The sequence below is a fragment of the Palaemon carinicauda genome, chromosome 35 (assembly GCF_036898095.1).
Source record: "Palaemon carinicauda isolate YSFRI2023 chromosome 35, ASM3689809v2, whole genome shotgun sequence".
NCBI classification, from domain to species: domain Eukaryota; kingdom Metazoa; phylum Arthropoda; class Malacostraca; order Decapoda; family Palaemonidae; genus Palaemon; species Palaemon carinicauda.
This window is the reverse complement of record NC_090759.1, coordinates 56,567,000-56,582,120: the sequence shown is the minus strand read 5'-3', so window position 1 is coordinate 56,582,120 and position 15,121 is coordinate 56,567,000. Positions and strand designations below refer to the sequence as shown.

General features: G+C 45.4%; 1 protein-coding gene across 1 annotated transcript in view; it reads right to left on the bottom strand.

The window, feature by feature from the left end:
* The window catches only part of Tasp1 (Taspase 1), an 86,115-nt gene that overhangs the window by 9,821 nt on the left and 61,173 nt on the right, over positions 1–15,121 (bottom strand). Inside the window, exons 7-9 of the mRNA XM_068359051.1 lie at positions 7,034–7,190; positions 6,400–6,543; positions 1,957–2,108 (exon numbers count right to left, since the gene is read on the bottom strand). Of these exons, the coding sequence (XP_068215152.1) occupies positions 1,957–2,108; positions 6,400–6,543; positions 7,034–7,190 (453 nt within the window). The remainder of the gene's footprint in view (positions 1–1,956; positions 2,109–6,399; positions 6,544–7,033; positions 7,191–15,121) is intronic.

The following is a 15,121-nucleotide window of genomic DNA, read 5'->3' as shown; positions in this document are numbered from 1 at the left end:
CACGGATAACATACGAATCAGATATCAGCATCATGGCTCTGGATAATAAAAAATTAAACTATATTAAAAGTACAGACCTGAATAATTCTGAGAACAATGTATTCAAACATTTCAAAAGAATAAGACAATCACTAAAACTTTGACCACACCTTCCTTTGTCTATATTGCTTAACAAAGCCTCCAAACAGATGACATCAGCACAAAAGGAATACTGTACTAACAAAATATCAAATTTTAAAGTAATTTGTACTTTTTTTAACCACAAAAGCCTGAGATCTTTATTATTACCATTACTAGCTAAGCTAAAACTCTGGTTGGAAAAACAGGATGCTATAAGTCCAAGAGCTCCAACAGGGAAGAATAGCTCAGTGAGGAAAGGAAATAAAGAAATAAACTACATGCAAAGTAATGAATAATATTAAATATTTTAATATCAGTAACACCATTAAAATAAATCTGTCACATATAAACTATGAAGAGACTTGTATCAGTCTGTTCAACATAAAACATTCGCTGCAATCCTGGGAGGTCACCTGTTCCTGTCCCCTAGTGTTTAAATGATGAGGAGGTCTCAGAGGGTTAAAAGATCTTGTTGCATGCTGACCTGGTTCCCGCAGTGCTTAGGAACACTACCTGTGGCTCGAAAGTCACAATCACACGATGAACAGACACGATGTGCCCGACTGAGAGAACAAGCATGTGGTGAACAATCTAGTAGCGACTGATAATGAAAGGACCGATCTCCCAGAGCCAAATCACAAGGGTATAGAGGATTGTATTCATGCTCACACAGCATGAATATCTCATCTCTCGTAAGAATGAAGAGACCAATCATGGGTTCCTCTTCCCCTATATATATATATATATATATATATATATATATATATATATATATATATATATATATATATCTCTGAGAGAGAGAGAGAGAGAGAGAGAGAGAGAGAGAGAGAGAGAGAGAGAGAGAGAGAGAGAGAGAGAGAGAGAGAGATACACAAGGATTTTGGATGTCTCAAAGACTTTTTAGTCCATCCGTGGAGACTCCATTTGCTCTTTGGTAGAGCAATTTAGTTTAAGCAATTAAGAGTTCGTATGATCTTGTTTAACTTATTCTTGAACTCATGTACCATGTTACTGTTTACTACATCTGCTGGAAGTCTATACCAAATATTAACTATTTTGTATGTAAAAAAAAAAAAAATTGCCCATTGAGTGATGTATCTTTTCAATTCCAGTTTGTATACGTTACCTCTGGATAGATTTGTATTAAGCGTGAATAGATTGTTGTAATCTACATTTATTATTTCTTTAAGAATTTTGAATGCCTCTATTAACTGTCCCCTTAGTTGTCGAGGTTGTAAATCAAACAAGTCCAAACGTTCCATCCTTCGTCTATATCCAAAGTGCCTTACTGTTGGAACTAGGTTGCACACCCTAGCTTGTACTACATAGTTGTCATCGTCGGAAGTCCACACTAGCGAGAGAATGACAGCAATATGGTAGTTGTGTCACTAAAGAGGGGCAAGGATGAAGTGAATAACAGCAAGTTGCACAGATAAATGTTTCACATTTACAGTTTATCCAAAGAAAAAATGCATATCCTTGTCGTCTTCCTTTGAAATATCACTCAAACATGATGGTTTGTCTGAACATTTATCCAGTTTTTCTCGGTAGGGGGGGGGGGGGGGAAGGTAGAGAGGCATAATAAGTACATCTGTTCTGCTTGCATTTAAAATCAATAGTGAGTGCAGAGCGGGCTGTCAGGTGGGCACGGCTTACCCGTCACCAACCAGTAACTATTGGTACCTTGTTAAAAGTTAAACGGCTGTTTCCAGCCAAAAAAACCATACTGCTATCATAGAATGGTGGCTTGTATTCATGTAGGAACAAATAGAATATTAGATTAAGATAATAGAACATTACAATTAAAATTACCCATTCCACAAGGGCACATACCTTAGGTTTGTGGTCATTAGTTGTCATGTAACAAACACCCATGGTGCGGGTTGTGTGGAGCCAGTACAGATCGCTCACTGATCCTTGGGGGTCATGTCGCAGTATCAAAGCACCTGCCATCCTTGGGTGAACTCCTTCTAAGAATTCCGACTCTGAAATACAATTTTACATGATACATTCAAATTTGGAAACTAGAAGTGTTAACTGACATAAGGAAGCAAGCTACTTTGATAAAAATTTGCAGAAAAACCGATTCAAGAGCACCTGCTAAAATGCTAGTTGATGTTCACTATTGTACACGTAAAAAAATCAGATATGTTTGCCAGGAGTCATTTATCCTTTGAGGGTATATTCTTACATGAGTTGATGCCAACCTTCTACTGCAGCAGAAATATTTTGATGTTAAAATATGACAAATTCAGAGGTAATTTGTATTTTTCCTATCGATACAAGCCTTAGCTATTTATAGAGGTATTACTAATGGCGAAGCTGAAAGGATGAGGCATTAAAATTTACCTAAGGTTAACTACCCATCCTGCTAGTTAGCAAGGGGTAGGGGCGGTAGCTTGCTACCCCTGCCACTCACACACCTGTGATTGAGCTCACTTTGCTTGGAGGTAGGACTTCAGGGGGCAGGGTTGGCAGGCAAGTATGTATAAATAGCTAAAGTTTGTATCGTTAGGAAAAATACAAATTACCTCCAAATTTGTCATTTGTTCTGTAACTGGAAAACAAACTAACGCTATTTATAGGGGTGACTCACCCATTAAGAGGGTGGATGTCCCTGCTAATCTGGCTTTTTGGCATTACCTGGGGTACTCCCTATTGTGCAGAGATTAGTGCGACAATAAGGAGACCCTAACACCTCGAGGCCTACGCAAGCTGTGTGTGAAGAGAAACTAGCAATGTGACTGTAAAGGTAAAGGTTATTCTGAGACTTGCAAGGAATAGTCGAGGAGATCAAGACATTCCCAATACCACCTCGCCAGGGGATGGGGATGCAACAGTATTGGGACAATACTAGGATACACAAGGGAGCAATGGTTTACCTGCAGAGGTTTAAGGTCTTCTTGTGCAGAGGACCCAGGATGCTGATTTCCCCAAGAGAGGGGAGGATGAAGAAAGGAAAAGGGCCAGACTTTCCCTTTCATTCCCTTAGACTAAAACCCAGGTAACCTATGCCCTCAACCTTCTGCTACTTGTCCAATAAAGAGCTTGAGGTACTAAACCAGCTGTTGTGCGTCCACCACGGGACTGATAGAAGATGTATCGAGGTTCCTGTGTATCACGCCGTGCAAGGTAGTGGGCGGTGAACATAGTTTGGCGTTTCCACACGCCCACTTGCAATGCCTGCGTCACAGAGTAGTTCTTGAAGGCCAAAGACATAGCTACGCCCCTGACATCGTGGGCTCTGGGATGACGTGCTGGAGGAGGGTCAGGGTTCAGAGCAACGTCAATGACCCTGTGAATCCAAGCGGAGATTGTGTTTTCCGTGATTCTCCTCATTTCTGCCCGTGCTCAAATTCAGTGACGGGGCTCTGAAACGAGCTGCTGCTCATCTCTTGAGGTAGTGCCTCAAACATCTTTTGATGCGTCCGAGAACAGCATCAAATTAGGAAGAGGGACGAGAAGATCGAAATCCTTTAGCAGATTCTCGTCTGCCAGCCACCATTCGAGATCCGTCTTTTCCTCTTATCCAATGGGAATTAGATTATCCAGGGAATCGAAGGCCTGCTTCCAATTGGACTTCAGATGCCACTGGAGAGATCGAATCCTGAGACGACAGATGCGAACTAGACGGGCCAAGGATGATAGATGTCCGAGGAGACATAGCCCCTTCTGGGCTGGGAGTTTTTTTTGTTTGAGGAAAGGCCTTGCGACTTTCTTCAGCCTTGCTATCCTGTCATTTGATGGGCAGGCTTGTGTTGTTTGGTGTCTAATACCATGTCAAGGTATACCAGTCTTTGATTGGGAAGCAAAGAAGACTTCTCGAGATCACCATGATCCTCAGATCTTATCTTGGCAGTCTCCAAAGTTTATCTCGGTGCTGAAGAAGGGTTGCCACCGAGTCTGCCAGGATTAGCCACTCATCCAGGTAATGAAGGAGACAGATGCCAAACCTGTGAGCCCAAGATGACACCAGGGCAAACACTCTTGTGAAGACCTAAGGTGCTTTGGAAAGGCTGAAACACAGCACCTTGAACTGGTATATCTTGTTGTCGATGTTGAATCTCAGATACTTCCTTGACGGATGGATTGGGATCTGGAAGTATGCATCCTTTAGATCCAGTGTGCACATGAAGTCCTGTGGTCTTACCACTAGACTGATCGTTTCTACCATCTCCATACTGAACGAAGTCAGTTCGACAAACTGGTTCATAGCTGAGAGATCAGTGACTGGTCTCCAGCCTCGAGACTCCTTTTTCACAAGAAAGAGTCGACTGAAGAAGCTTGGTAAACTGTCGAGGACCTCCTGGAGAAAGCCCTTCTCCAAAATGGTCTGGACTTTGGCCTGAAGCACCTGCCCCTTTGCTGATCCCATCACAAAGGAGCTCACAAGCACTGGATTCTTGGTCAGTGGAGGGAGAGATGAAATGAACGGGATGCGAAACCCTGAACGAATCAGAGAGATCGTTTAAGGTTCGGCCCGGAGCTGCATCCACCTGGGCCAGCAGCTCTGTAGGCATCCCCCTAATGGTGGACAAGCAGGGAGATGACCTCTTCTAGCATTAGTAGTTTTTACAGCTACCTCTCTGATGTTTTCCTCCACGATTGGACTTGTTGCCTTTCCCATCCTTGACAGGAAAGGGCTTCTAAGACACCTGTTTTTTTTTTTTTTGAAACTGCTGCCGTTTTAATAGTTGATGGTTCCATACGGCTGGTCTTTGGAGGGGCTAGAGGTATGTAGGGCCGAGCTGTTAGGGCCCTAAAAAAGAGAGAATCTGTGCTGGACTTCCTCCACCTCTCCGAAGCCTGCTCGACGTCCCTTGGCTCGAAGAGGAAGAACCCCTCCATGGAGGACTTTCGAAGCCTAGCGATATCCGCGTTGGGGACCTGCTCATGAAATCCCTCGGCCACCACATCCTTTTGGGCAAAAGCCTGGTGTGACAGAGATGTTGAGATGAGGTCGGAGGCGGAGGCGAGGGTCGGGAACTAGAGGCGACAGGATGGACAGTTTCTTCCGAAGAAGACTGAGGAGACTTAGAGGTGAAAGGACTCTTGAGTGCCAACCGACGACGTACGAGCGTGGGATTGGCAGGCCTCGAAAGAGGAGACTCTATGTGAGACCCTTACTGGAAAGGGAAACACTTGTCGGAGAGACATGCCTAGGACTTTGCTCTCCTCCCCCAAGGATGTTCATCAGGGGAAGGAGCACAGACCTCGGAAGATGGAGAAGACGCAGTTGCAGGAGCAGCTGGCAGGGCAGCAGACGAGCTCTCCGAAACAAAAACGTCGACAACGTACAAGGGGTAGACGTCTGATGCTGACGCTAATTTGAGTACACGAGCAATACTGTATGGTAAATAAGGTTTTTCATATACAGTACATCCACTACTTGATAGTAACCCATCCAAAGAAGAAGTACCCTTTTCACCAGTCTGATTATGTACCTGGGTTTATGAGGAATCCCATGATACAGTACTGAAAACGGGTAATAGCCTGTAATCCAAACCAGCTGAAACAAAGTGGCACTCTACGTTGCCCTTACCTGTGCAGCTGGGTTCTGAATAGTATGAGAATTTGTTGGATTAATGAGGTTGTACTGTTCAAGTTTGTACTACTCAATTAGCATATCTATAGGTAGATAATGAACCATGAGTTTAGGGAGGTGAAACATTTTCACTTATATAAATACGACAAAATAAAGTGATAATGATTAAAAACATGATAAGAGTATAGTAATAATATACAAAAATAATGTAATGATATAGAGTTACCTCAAACTAGGGGAATTATTTACAGGGGAGAGAGAGGTATTGGAGGAGGGAACAGACTCCTCATTGTCATTTGACAGTGCAGCCTCAGTATTACATCACAGGATGTCGTACTACCCATCATACAATTTTCCTTTAAAATGATTTGGCTTCGTACTATTAGAACACAGCTTGCATTATTCTAACATTTATTCTATAACATTTTTATTTGGGATTAGTACTATTCACGCTCGCACTATTCGGGGTCTAAGAGTACTCAATTTTTTTTCATGCTTTGTTATTCTTTTTGTCTTAATTATTCATCTTTTGTCTCTAAAAATTTCATAATTTTGCTTTCCAATATCTTACATTACTTACTTCTTATTTTACTTGCATTATGTTAAAGTTAGATTGTACAGTACAGTGTCTTATTTTTTTTATTACAGTAATTTCAAAAGGAATCAGATTGAATAAAATGGCATTCCATCTCAGAACTCGATTAAACAATAAAAAAGCAAGTTACCCTTACCAAGGAAGTGTGTAGTAACTGCATCAACAATGTTTCTCCCCATCGATGGTGATATAGCAGCTCGAGCGCATAACCTTGCGAACATTGTGCGGATCAGGTGCTCCCCGCACCCGGTCGTACTGACCCCTATGCTTACACCGCTACCTGACACAAATCATAAATCATACTTAAAAATCAAATAAATTTGCATTCCTTACATACTTTTGTTCATGATATAAAAAACAGATAGTTCAATATAGTGCTGCAAATGAGAGAACATAACCATCACCCAGTACAAGATGAAGTCAAAGCTTTGGATTGCTTACTGTCAAACAATGCTCAAGAACTGTAAAATTCATTAAAAGTGAAATAACCATGAATAGTACTTTGTTCAACACAGTGCTAAAAGGGAAAATACATAAACATTAGTCTGTACATATTGAAGTCTATATTTTGGAATGCTCAGTGTCAAACTACACATGAGAACTGTTTTAAAATTCTATATAAGTACAATGACAAAGAAAGATACAAAACTATTTATAAGACTCAAAAGCACAATGCGGTTCAAAGTACTCCATTTAAAAGATGAATCTTAAAAACCTCTTTTACTGTAGACATGACCTATGAATGAAAACTTATATTATTATTAACATACCATCACAGTTATTTTCTGCCCAGCATCCACAACCATACACTGCCGCCTGTCCAACGCGGCCTGTGTGTTTGAGAAGAAGACCGCCACTGGACACCGCACTAGCAACATACCCAGCACCATCAACACATACGGCACCAACTGTATCTAAGAGTCCCCCCTGAACAGAAAGCAATATTTATATGAACAGGGAATTATTATATGCTTTGGATAATTACAACTGTATTAAATAAAATGAATATATATATATATATATATATATATATATATATATATATATATATATATATATATATATATATATATACACCACACACACACACACACACATATATATATATATATATATATGTATATATATATATATATATATATATATATGTATATATACAGTGGTACCTCTACATACGAATTTAATTCGTTCCAGAAACTGCTTCGTATGTTAAAACGATCATATGTTGGAGCAAATATTCCCATAAGAATACATGGTAATTCATTTAATTCGTTCCTCAGCCTAAAAACCCATAATATATCCTTAATAAATGGCTACACATAATTACACATAACATTTATAAAATATAATAAATACATACACACTTAACAAAAGAATAATAATAATGAAATAATAAATAAAAAAGGGGTTTTAATGTAACACTTTACCTTAGCGACAGGCCAGCGCAGGTGTAGGGACTGCTAGGCAGGAGTAGACGGAAGATCAGCGAGGAGGTAGGGACGGTGACTTTGTAACTTTGTACGATAACGTGTACGATAACTTACACTACTACGTGAACTTTAACTTAACTTGGTTTGCGTATTTTTTTTTTCATTTTTATAATTTTATATCTTTTTTTTTCATTTTTTCTTTTCTTATTTTTAATTTTCATCACTTTCACTCGATTCGGTCTTCCTTTTCTTTGCTTCACTTTCTTTCTTTTCATCATGATCACTAGACCGTTTTGAAGATTTTTTAAAGAAACTATAGAGTAAAAGTTGCTTAGTACGGCCTTTGAGGATTTTTCTAAAATGCGTTAGGCAAACATCATCAAACTGCGCAACAACACGGCAAACCTGAAGTTTCTGTGGGTGATGCTTGTCGATGAAATCAACCACGTGTTGATATGCCAACATCTGTTTTATTTCTGCCGTACCTAAGATTTGGCCTACCTCCTCGGTCTCCTCCGACTCACTCAACTGCGCTTGGAACTCATCATGCTGCATGGCTTGCAGCTCCTTGAGTTCCTCGGTGGTGAACTCTTCATGATGCTCATCGACGAGTTCAGTGATGTCATCTTCATCCACCTCCAGACCCATGGACTTGCCAAGAGATACAATCTCTTCGACGTCTCCCTCGGCGACAAGCACAGGTTCATTCTCGGGGCCAAAACCTTTGAAATCTCGGGGAGCAACAGCATCAGGCCAAAGCTTCTTCGAAGCGGAATTCAGGGTCCGAGGAGTTACTCCCTCCCAAGCTTGGTCTATGATCTTTAAGCAGTGCACGATATTAAAGTGGCTCCTTCAAAATTCACGCAAAGTTGAGTTGGTACTTTGCGTGACATTAAAGCACTGCTTAAATAAGTGCTTGGTGTACAGCTTCTTAAAATTTGAGATGACTTGCTGGTCCATGGGCTGGAGGATAGGGGGGGTATTCGGTGGAAGATACAACACCTTGATGAATTTGTATTCGTCGATGATATCATCCTCGAGTCCAGGGGGGGGGGGGATGAGCGGATGCACTGTCCAAACGAAGCAAGCACTTCAAAGGCAAATTCCTCTCCTGAAGATACTTCTTGACAGCAGGGCCGAAAACTACGTTTACCCATTCCACAAAGATATGCCTAGTAACCCAAGCCTTAGAATTAGAACGCCATAGAACATGTAGCAGGTCTTTATTAATTCTATGTGCTTTAAATGCCCTAGGGTTTTCGGAAAGGTAAACTAATAAAGGCTTAATTTTGCAGTCCCCGCTGGCGTTGGCACAAAGCGTAAGAGTCAACCGATCCTTCATTGGCTTATGTCGAAGCATTTTCTTCTCTTCGGCGGTAATGTACGTTCGACTAGGCATCTTTTTCCAAAACAGACTGGTTTCATCACAGTTGAACACCTGCTGCTCTACATGACCTTCCTTCGCCACGATGCTTTCAAACTTTTTAACAAAGTCTTTAGCAGCCTTGGGGTCCGAACTCGAAGCTTCTCCACGACGAACAACTGAATGAATCCCGGTCCGTTTCCTAAATTTCTCGAACCAACCTCGAGACGCCTTGAATTCCTCCGTTGTAGGATCGGCTGAACTCTCCCCCGCGTCACCCGCAGAGCCCGCCGCCTTCAAGTCACTGTAGATAGCGCTGGCCTTCTCACAAATGATCGTTTCCGTGATCGTATCGCCAACAATCTCCTTGTCCTTTATCCAGATCAACAAAAGGTTCCATCTCTTCCATAGTAGGGCTACGACGTTTAGAAATAACCATGATCCCCTTCGAAGGTTTCACTGCTTTAAAGGCTGCCTTGTGTTTAAGGATCGTCGAAATCATAGACATATTCCGGCCATATTGTTTGGCCAGATCGCTAACACGTACACCTCGCTCATGCTTTTCTATTATTTCTTGCTTTAATTCTAATGAAAGCATAGACTTCTTCCTTTTCTCACCTCCGATGTGCTGCCGTCTAGCGGCGTCAACAACAAACGACGCTGAACGCATTCGAGAAAATTCCACGCATACGCGTAATGTTTACTTCGCAAGTTGGAGCAACACTTCGTGTGTCGAGGCAGAAATTTGGTCGAATTTTACTTCGTATGTTGGAAAATTCGTATGTTAGGACATTCGTATGTAAAGGTTCCACTGTTCATATATATATATATACTGTATATATATATATATATATATATATATATATATATATATATATATATATATATATATATATATATATATATATATAAAAAATTTTAAGTAATTTTTATTTTTCCTAACATACTTACCGAGAATTACTTTCTTTAGGAGACACTTGGTGCTCTCTCTTTCTCGACCAAGGTTTTTGGCGCCGTTATCCCCCACCCCGCTCTCCCTATAGGCCTACCCCCGCCGCCAACGAATGCGCCCCGAGGGCAGGATTAGGGCAGGTCACTGCTTCTCTGGGCCATTCTCCTCATTAAGTTCGTCGTATAGCCCAACTTGGCAACGGAAGGATGGCACTCGGGGACGGAAGGGAGGGCCATTACCCGAAAGTAATTCTCGGTAAGTATGTTAGGAAAAATAAAAATTACTTAAAATTTTTGATTTGTTCCAACACGAAACTTACCTCGAATTACTTTCTTTAGGAGACTTATACTTTAGGAGGCGGGAGTGCTATTCTGACACTTGACTCGGCACGTAGGGCCTAGAGGGCTATGGAATGCGGGGCCTATCAGAGTACGGGAGTGAGGGTAACTGCGCAACCTTACGCTATTACCTAAGATTTTACCTCTTAAAAATTCTTCTGACGATTTCCTCCGGATGTAGTCGCGAAGAATGTGTTCATCGTTGGGTACAGCCTCTGGCCTTACCGCTACACAGCCCGGAGGGTGGCCATGACTGTCCCAATGGAGAACCCGTCCAAGGATTTTCTTGAATAACCCTTGAGGTAGTGGGCAGTAAAGGTTGACTGGTGTGACCAAGTGCCTAACCCTTGAGGTAGTGGGCAGTAAAGGTTGACTGGTGCGACCAAGTGCCTGTCTGTAGGATCTGCCTCACCGCCATGTTTCTCTCAAAGGGCAAGGGGGTGCTCAGACCCCTGATGTCAAGGGTCCGGGGAGTGCCTGGCACTGCCATTTTATCCTCTTCATAGGTTCTAGTGATGACTTGTCTCAGCCAGCAGGAAATGGTGTTCTCGGAAACTTGCTTCCTATTAACACCTGTGGAAACGAAGAGGTTCCTGATACCTGGTCGGAGTGAGAGAAGTTGAATGACAAACCATGTATCTCTCCCACTCTCTTATCGGACGCCAAGGCCAGCAAGAAGACGGCCTTGAGGGTGAGATCTTTGTTCACGATATCTTTCAAGTGTTCAAAGTGGGAGCGACACATCATCTTCCGGCCTTGCCTAAGTCCCACTGGGGCACCTTTCCCGCCTGAGGGGGGTAAGACTGCTCGAGGCTTTTGACAAGCATCGCTATGTGTCTCGAGGCCCCCAGGACGATGCCCTTCAGGAGGAAGACTTGGCCTAAGGCAGCCCGAACCCAATGGAGAACCCGTCCAAGGATTTTCTTGAATAACCCTTGAGGTAGTGGGCAGTAAAGGTTGACTGGTGCGACCAAGTGCCTGTCTGTAGGATCTGCCTCACCGCCATGTTTCTCTCAAAGGGCAAGGGGGTGCTCAGACCCCTGATGTCATGGGTCCGGGGAGTGCCTGGCACTGCCATTTTATCCTCTTCATAGGTTCTAGCGATGACTTGTCTCAGCCAGCAGGAAATGGTGTTCTCGGAAACTTGCTTCCTATTAACACCTGTGGAAACGAAGAGGTTCCTGATACCTGGTCGGAGTGAGAGAAGTTGAATGACAAACCATGTATCTCTCCCACTCTCTTATCGGACGCCAAGGCCAGCAAGAAGACGGCCTTGAGGGTGAGATCTTTGTTCACGATATCTTTCAAGTGTTCAAAGTGGGAGCGACACATCATCTTCCGGCCTTGCCTAAGTCCCACTGGGGCACCTTTCCCGCCTGAGGGGGGTAAGACTGCTCGAGGCTTTTGACAAGCATCGCTGTGTCTCGAGGCCCCCAGGACGATGCCCTTCAGGAGGAAGACTTGGCCTAAGGCAGCCCGAACCCCTTTTTATGGCTGGGATTGACATCTCCGCTTTGTCCTTGAGAAACACCAGAAAATCTGCCATGTCTGGGACAGAGGCCTTAAGAGGTCTAATGTGCCTCTCAGCGCACCACTTCGCGACGGAGGTCCATTTTGTCTGGAAGACCGCGGTTGGCGACTTCTTAGGAATAGAGACATTCTCTTAGCCGTGGAGGAAGAATATCCTTCTTTCTTCAGGAGCCGCTCTTAGTCTTCAGTCGTGATGACGTAGGGAGAGAGGCCTGTCGTGGAGCTTGAGAAAGTGAGGCTGGTGCAGAAGGTCTGACCTGACGGACAGAGGCCACGGCGGTTGACTCGATAGGTCTTTTAGATCCGCGAACCACTCTCTCTCTCCAGCCACCAGGGCGCTACCAAAGTCATCTGTAGGTTTCGAGCTGTCTTTACTCTGCTGAGCACTTGTCTTATCAGCGTGAAAAGTGTCTTCTAAGGAAGCTTTCGGGTCTGGTACAGGGGAGCAATAGACTGGGAGTTGGGCGTTGAGGTTGTTGCAAAGCGGTCAGCCACCGGGGAACCCCAGCGTTGAATGATGAGCTTGGCTATTCCTGGGAGAAGGGACCATTCTGTCCCTACTATGTGGCCCATTCTGCTGAGGCCGTCGGCCAGAACGTTTTACTTCCCGGGAATGAACCTTGATAACATCACCCCTTGATTTTCTTCCACTCAATCTAGATTCTCTATGGTGAGATCGCACAACTCCTTCGATTACACGTACCCTGCTTCTTTATGTATGCCACTACCGTGGCGTTGTCGCTCATCCACGCCACGGTGTTCCCCTTTAGCGGACTTGCGAAGTGTAGGCACGCCTTCTGGACTGCTTCCAACTCCAGGACATTGAGTGGAGTTGCTTCTCCCCTTCTAACCAGGTCTCTCGTGCCGTTTCGTCGAGGGGAAGGGCTCCCCATCTCGGGAGGCGTCTGTGAACAGTAGTAACTCGGGAGGGCCGGTCCTGAAGGACGTCCCCTTGAGTGAGTTCGACTGGCAATGCCACCATTCTAGGGAGGGTCTCGTGTCTGGAATGACTGGGATTAGCACCTGCTGCGAACCCGTCTGTCACCCGAGGTTCCTGAGATTCCATAGGACGGATCTGAGCCTTACCCTCCCTTGGGGAACTAGGTTCTCCAGTGAGACCAGGTGACCTATCGGCCTCTGCCCGCCTTCCGCCCTCCTGGGGTGTTCTGACAGGAACGGCTGACTAATGAGCCTGAGGTTTCTTATCTTATTCTCCGAAGGGAAAAATTCTCCCCAAAAAATGTCTAATGTTATTCCCCAGTAGTTCATTCCGGTGGAAGGGGATAGATTTGACTACTTCGGGTTGATTCAGTACCCCAGATCCTTGCAAAACTGGAGGAGACTTCTCCCTTGTCCCTCCAAGAGGACCTTTGAGGCGGGAAGAAGCCACCAGGCGTTCAGGTATCTGATAAGGCGTATGCCTCGTTCGTGCGCCCCCACTGCGACAGCCGTGGGGACTCTCGTGAACACTTGGGGCGCTGTTGACAGACCAAAGAAAAAGGGGTCCTGAATTGCAGGATCCGGGAACCCTATTTTACCCGGAGGAACTTCCGACCCGAGGTGTGGACCGGAATCTGGAAGTATGCGTCCTTGGGGTCGATTGTCATCCTACAATCTTTCTCCCTCAAGGACAGCAGGACTGAATTCTGCGTGTCCATTTTGAAGTCCGTCTTCTTGACGAACCTGTTGAGAGCTGACAGATCTATAACCGGTCTCCACCCCCCAGTCGCTTTTTCCACCAGGAATAGGCGACTGTAGACACCTGGCCCTGGGAGAAGAACTTCTTCCATGATACCCTTCTCTAGCATGGACGACACCTCCTCTTGAAGGGCGGTCCTCTTTAACAGGTCTTTGGGATCTAGCCATTCTATCCGGTTGGCCGGAAAAAGCGTGGGTGGTTCCGTTAGGAATGGAAGTCCGTAGCCCTTCTTTAGTAAGGACACTGTCCAAGGTTCCGCTCCTTGAGCCCTCTAAGCTTGCCAATGACGTCTGAGTCATCCTCCAACCCGAGGGTTGGGTGGGGATAGGGGGCCTCCCAGTCTTATCTTCTTCTAGAGGGGCAGCCTGATCTGTCTCCCCTAGAGGCGGGGTAACCCGACCTGAAGGAGCTAGAGGCGCTGGAGCTCCCCTGCGGAGGGGCTGAGGCGTTGCGGACCAGGAGGAAGAGGGGGGCTTCTCTCCTCGTAGTGCTGGTAGATGCTTGGGGTGTCGCGGCACTATCCGAGACAGACCTCTTATAGGGCGGTCTCCTAGGAGTCGTAGGTCTGGGGACGTTAGTCTCCTTCTATTTCAAGACCTTCTCCATTATGGCTTCTAGTTTCTTCCGAGGAAACAGAGACTCTCCCCACAAGGGAAAGCTGCGAATGGCTCGCGTCTCCCTGTCTGGTGCCTTCCAAGACACCTTCGCCAGAACAGTGTCTCGCTTCCAGAACACCCAGTTAGCTGTTAGTGTGAGAGACTGATATGTCAATAACCTAAGGGTTGAAGGCCTTGCTGGACAGGGTCCTCGGGGTCAAAGGAGGCTTGTACACCTCCCAAAGAGTAAGCCCACCAGTCCAGCCTAGAGGGGACGTTTACTAAGTTCCTCGACATTTTCTCCATCATGGAGGCTCCTGCTGGCGAGAACCAGACTGGGGCTGAAGAGGCTCTACTGTCTGAAACGCCTTGACTAAGGATGTCCTGCTGACCCCCCCTTAAAGGTTGGGGGACCCCGGCAGTGCTGGCCACTACCTTGCCGACATAATCCTGCTCTAGGACTAGACCTCGGGTAGAGGAAGTGCTAGGGACGTCTTAGGTTGTAAGGAGTCTGCATGATCCTCAAAAAGGCTTGACTTCCAGGAAACTACATCCGTAGTTGCAGGTTCCGGTACTTGTGGTGTCTTCTGCAAAGGCTAACCACTCTCCTATAGACGGAGTCCCCCGTCAGGGAGCGCTCCTCTCCGTCAGCCGAGGACCCGGCTTGGGGCCGGGGAGCTGGGTTACCGGGCACGCCGACTGGACGTCTAGCTCTTTGGGGCCAGGGGTGCCGTCCTGCCGAGGTACTGGATTTCATCTGCGGGGACGTCCGCACCAGGGGCCTGGGTTAGCGCAAGCAACGCTGGTTCAGCGGGGACTCTCGTCGGCCCAAAGCTCTGGGTGCCGAGGATGCGGTTCCCGTGGGCTGACCCGACAGCGGGAACCGTTCCTTCTGACCCGAAGGTCGCACCACCCGGGCTGGTTCGGCCAGGCCGCCCGACCAGAAGCGC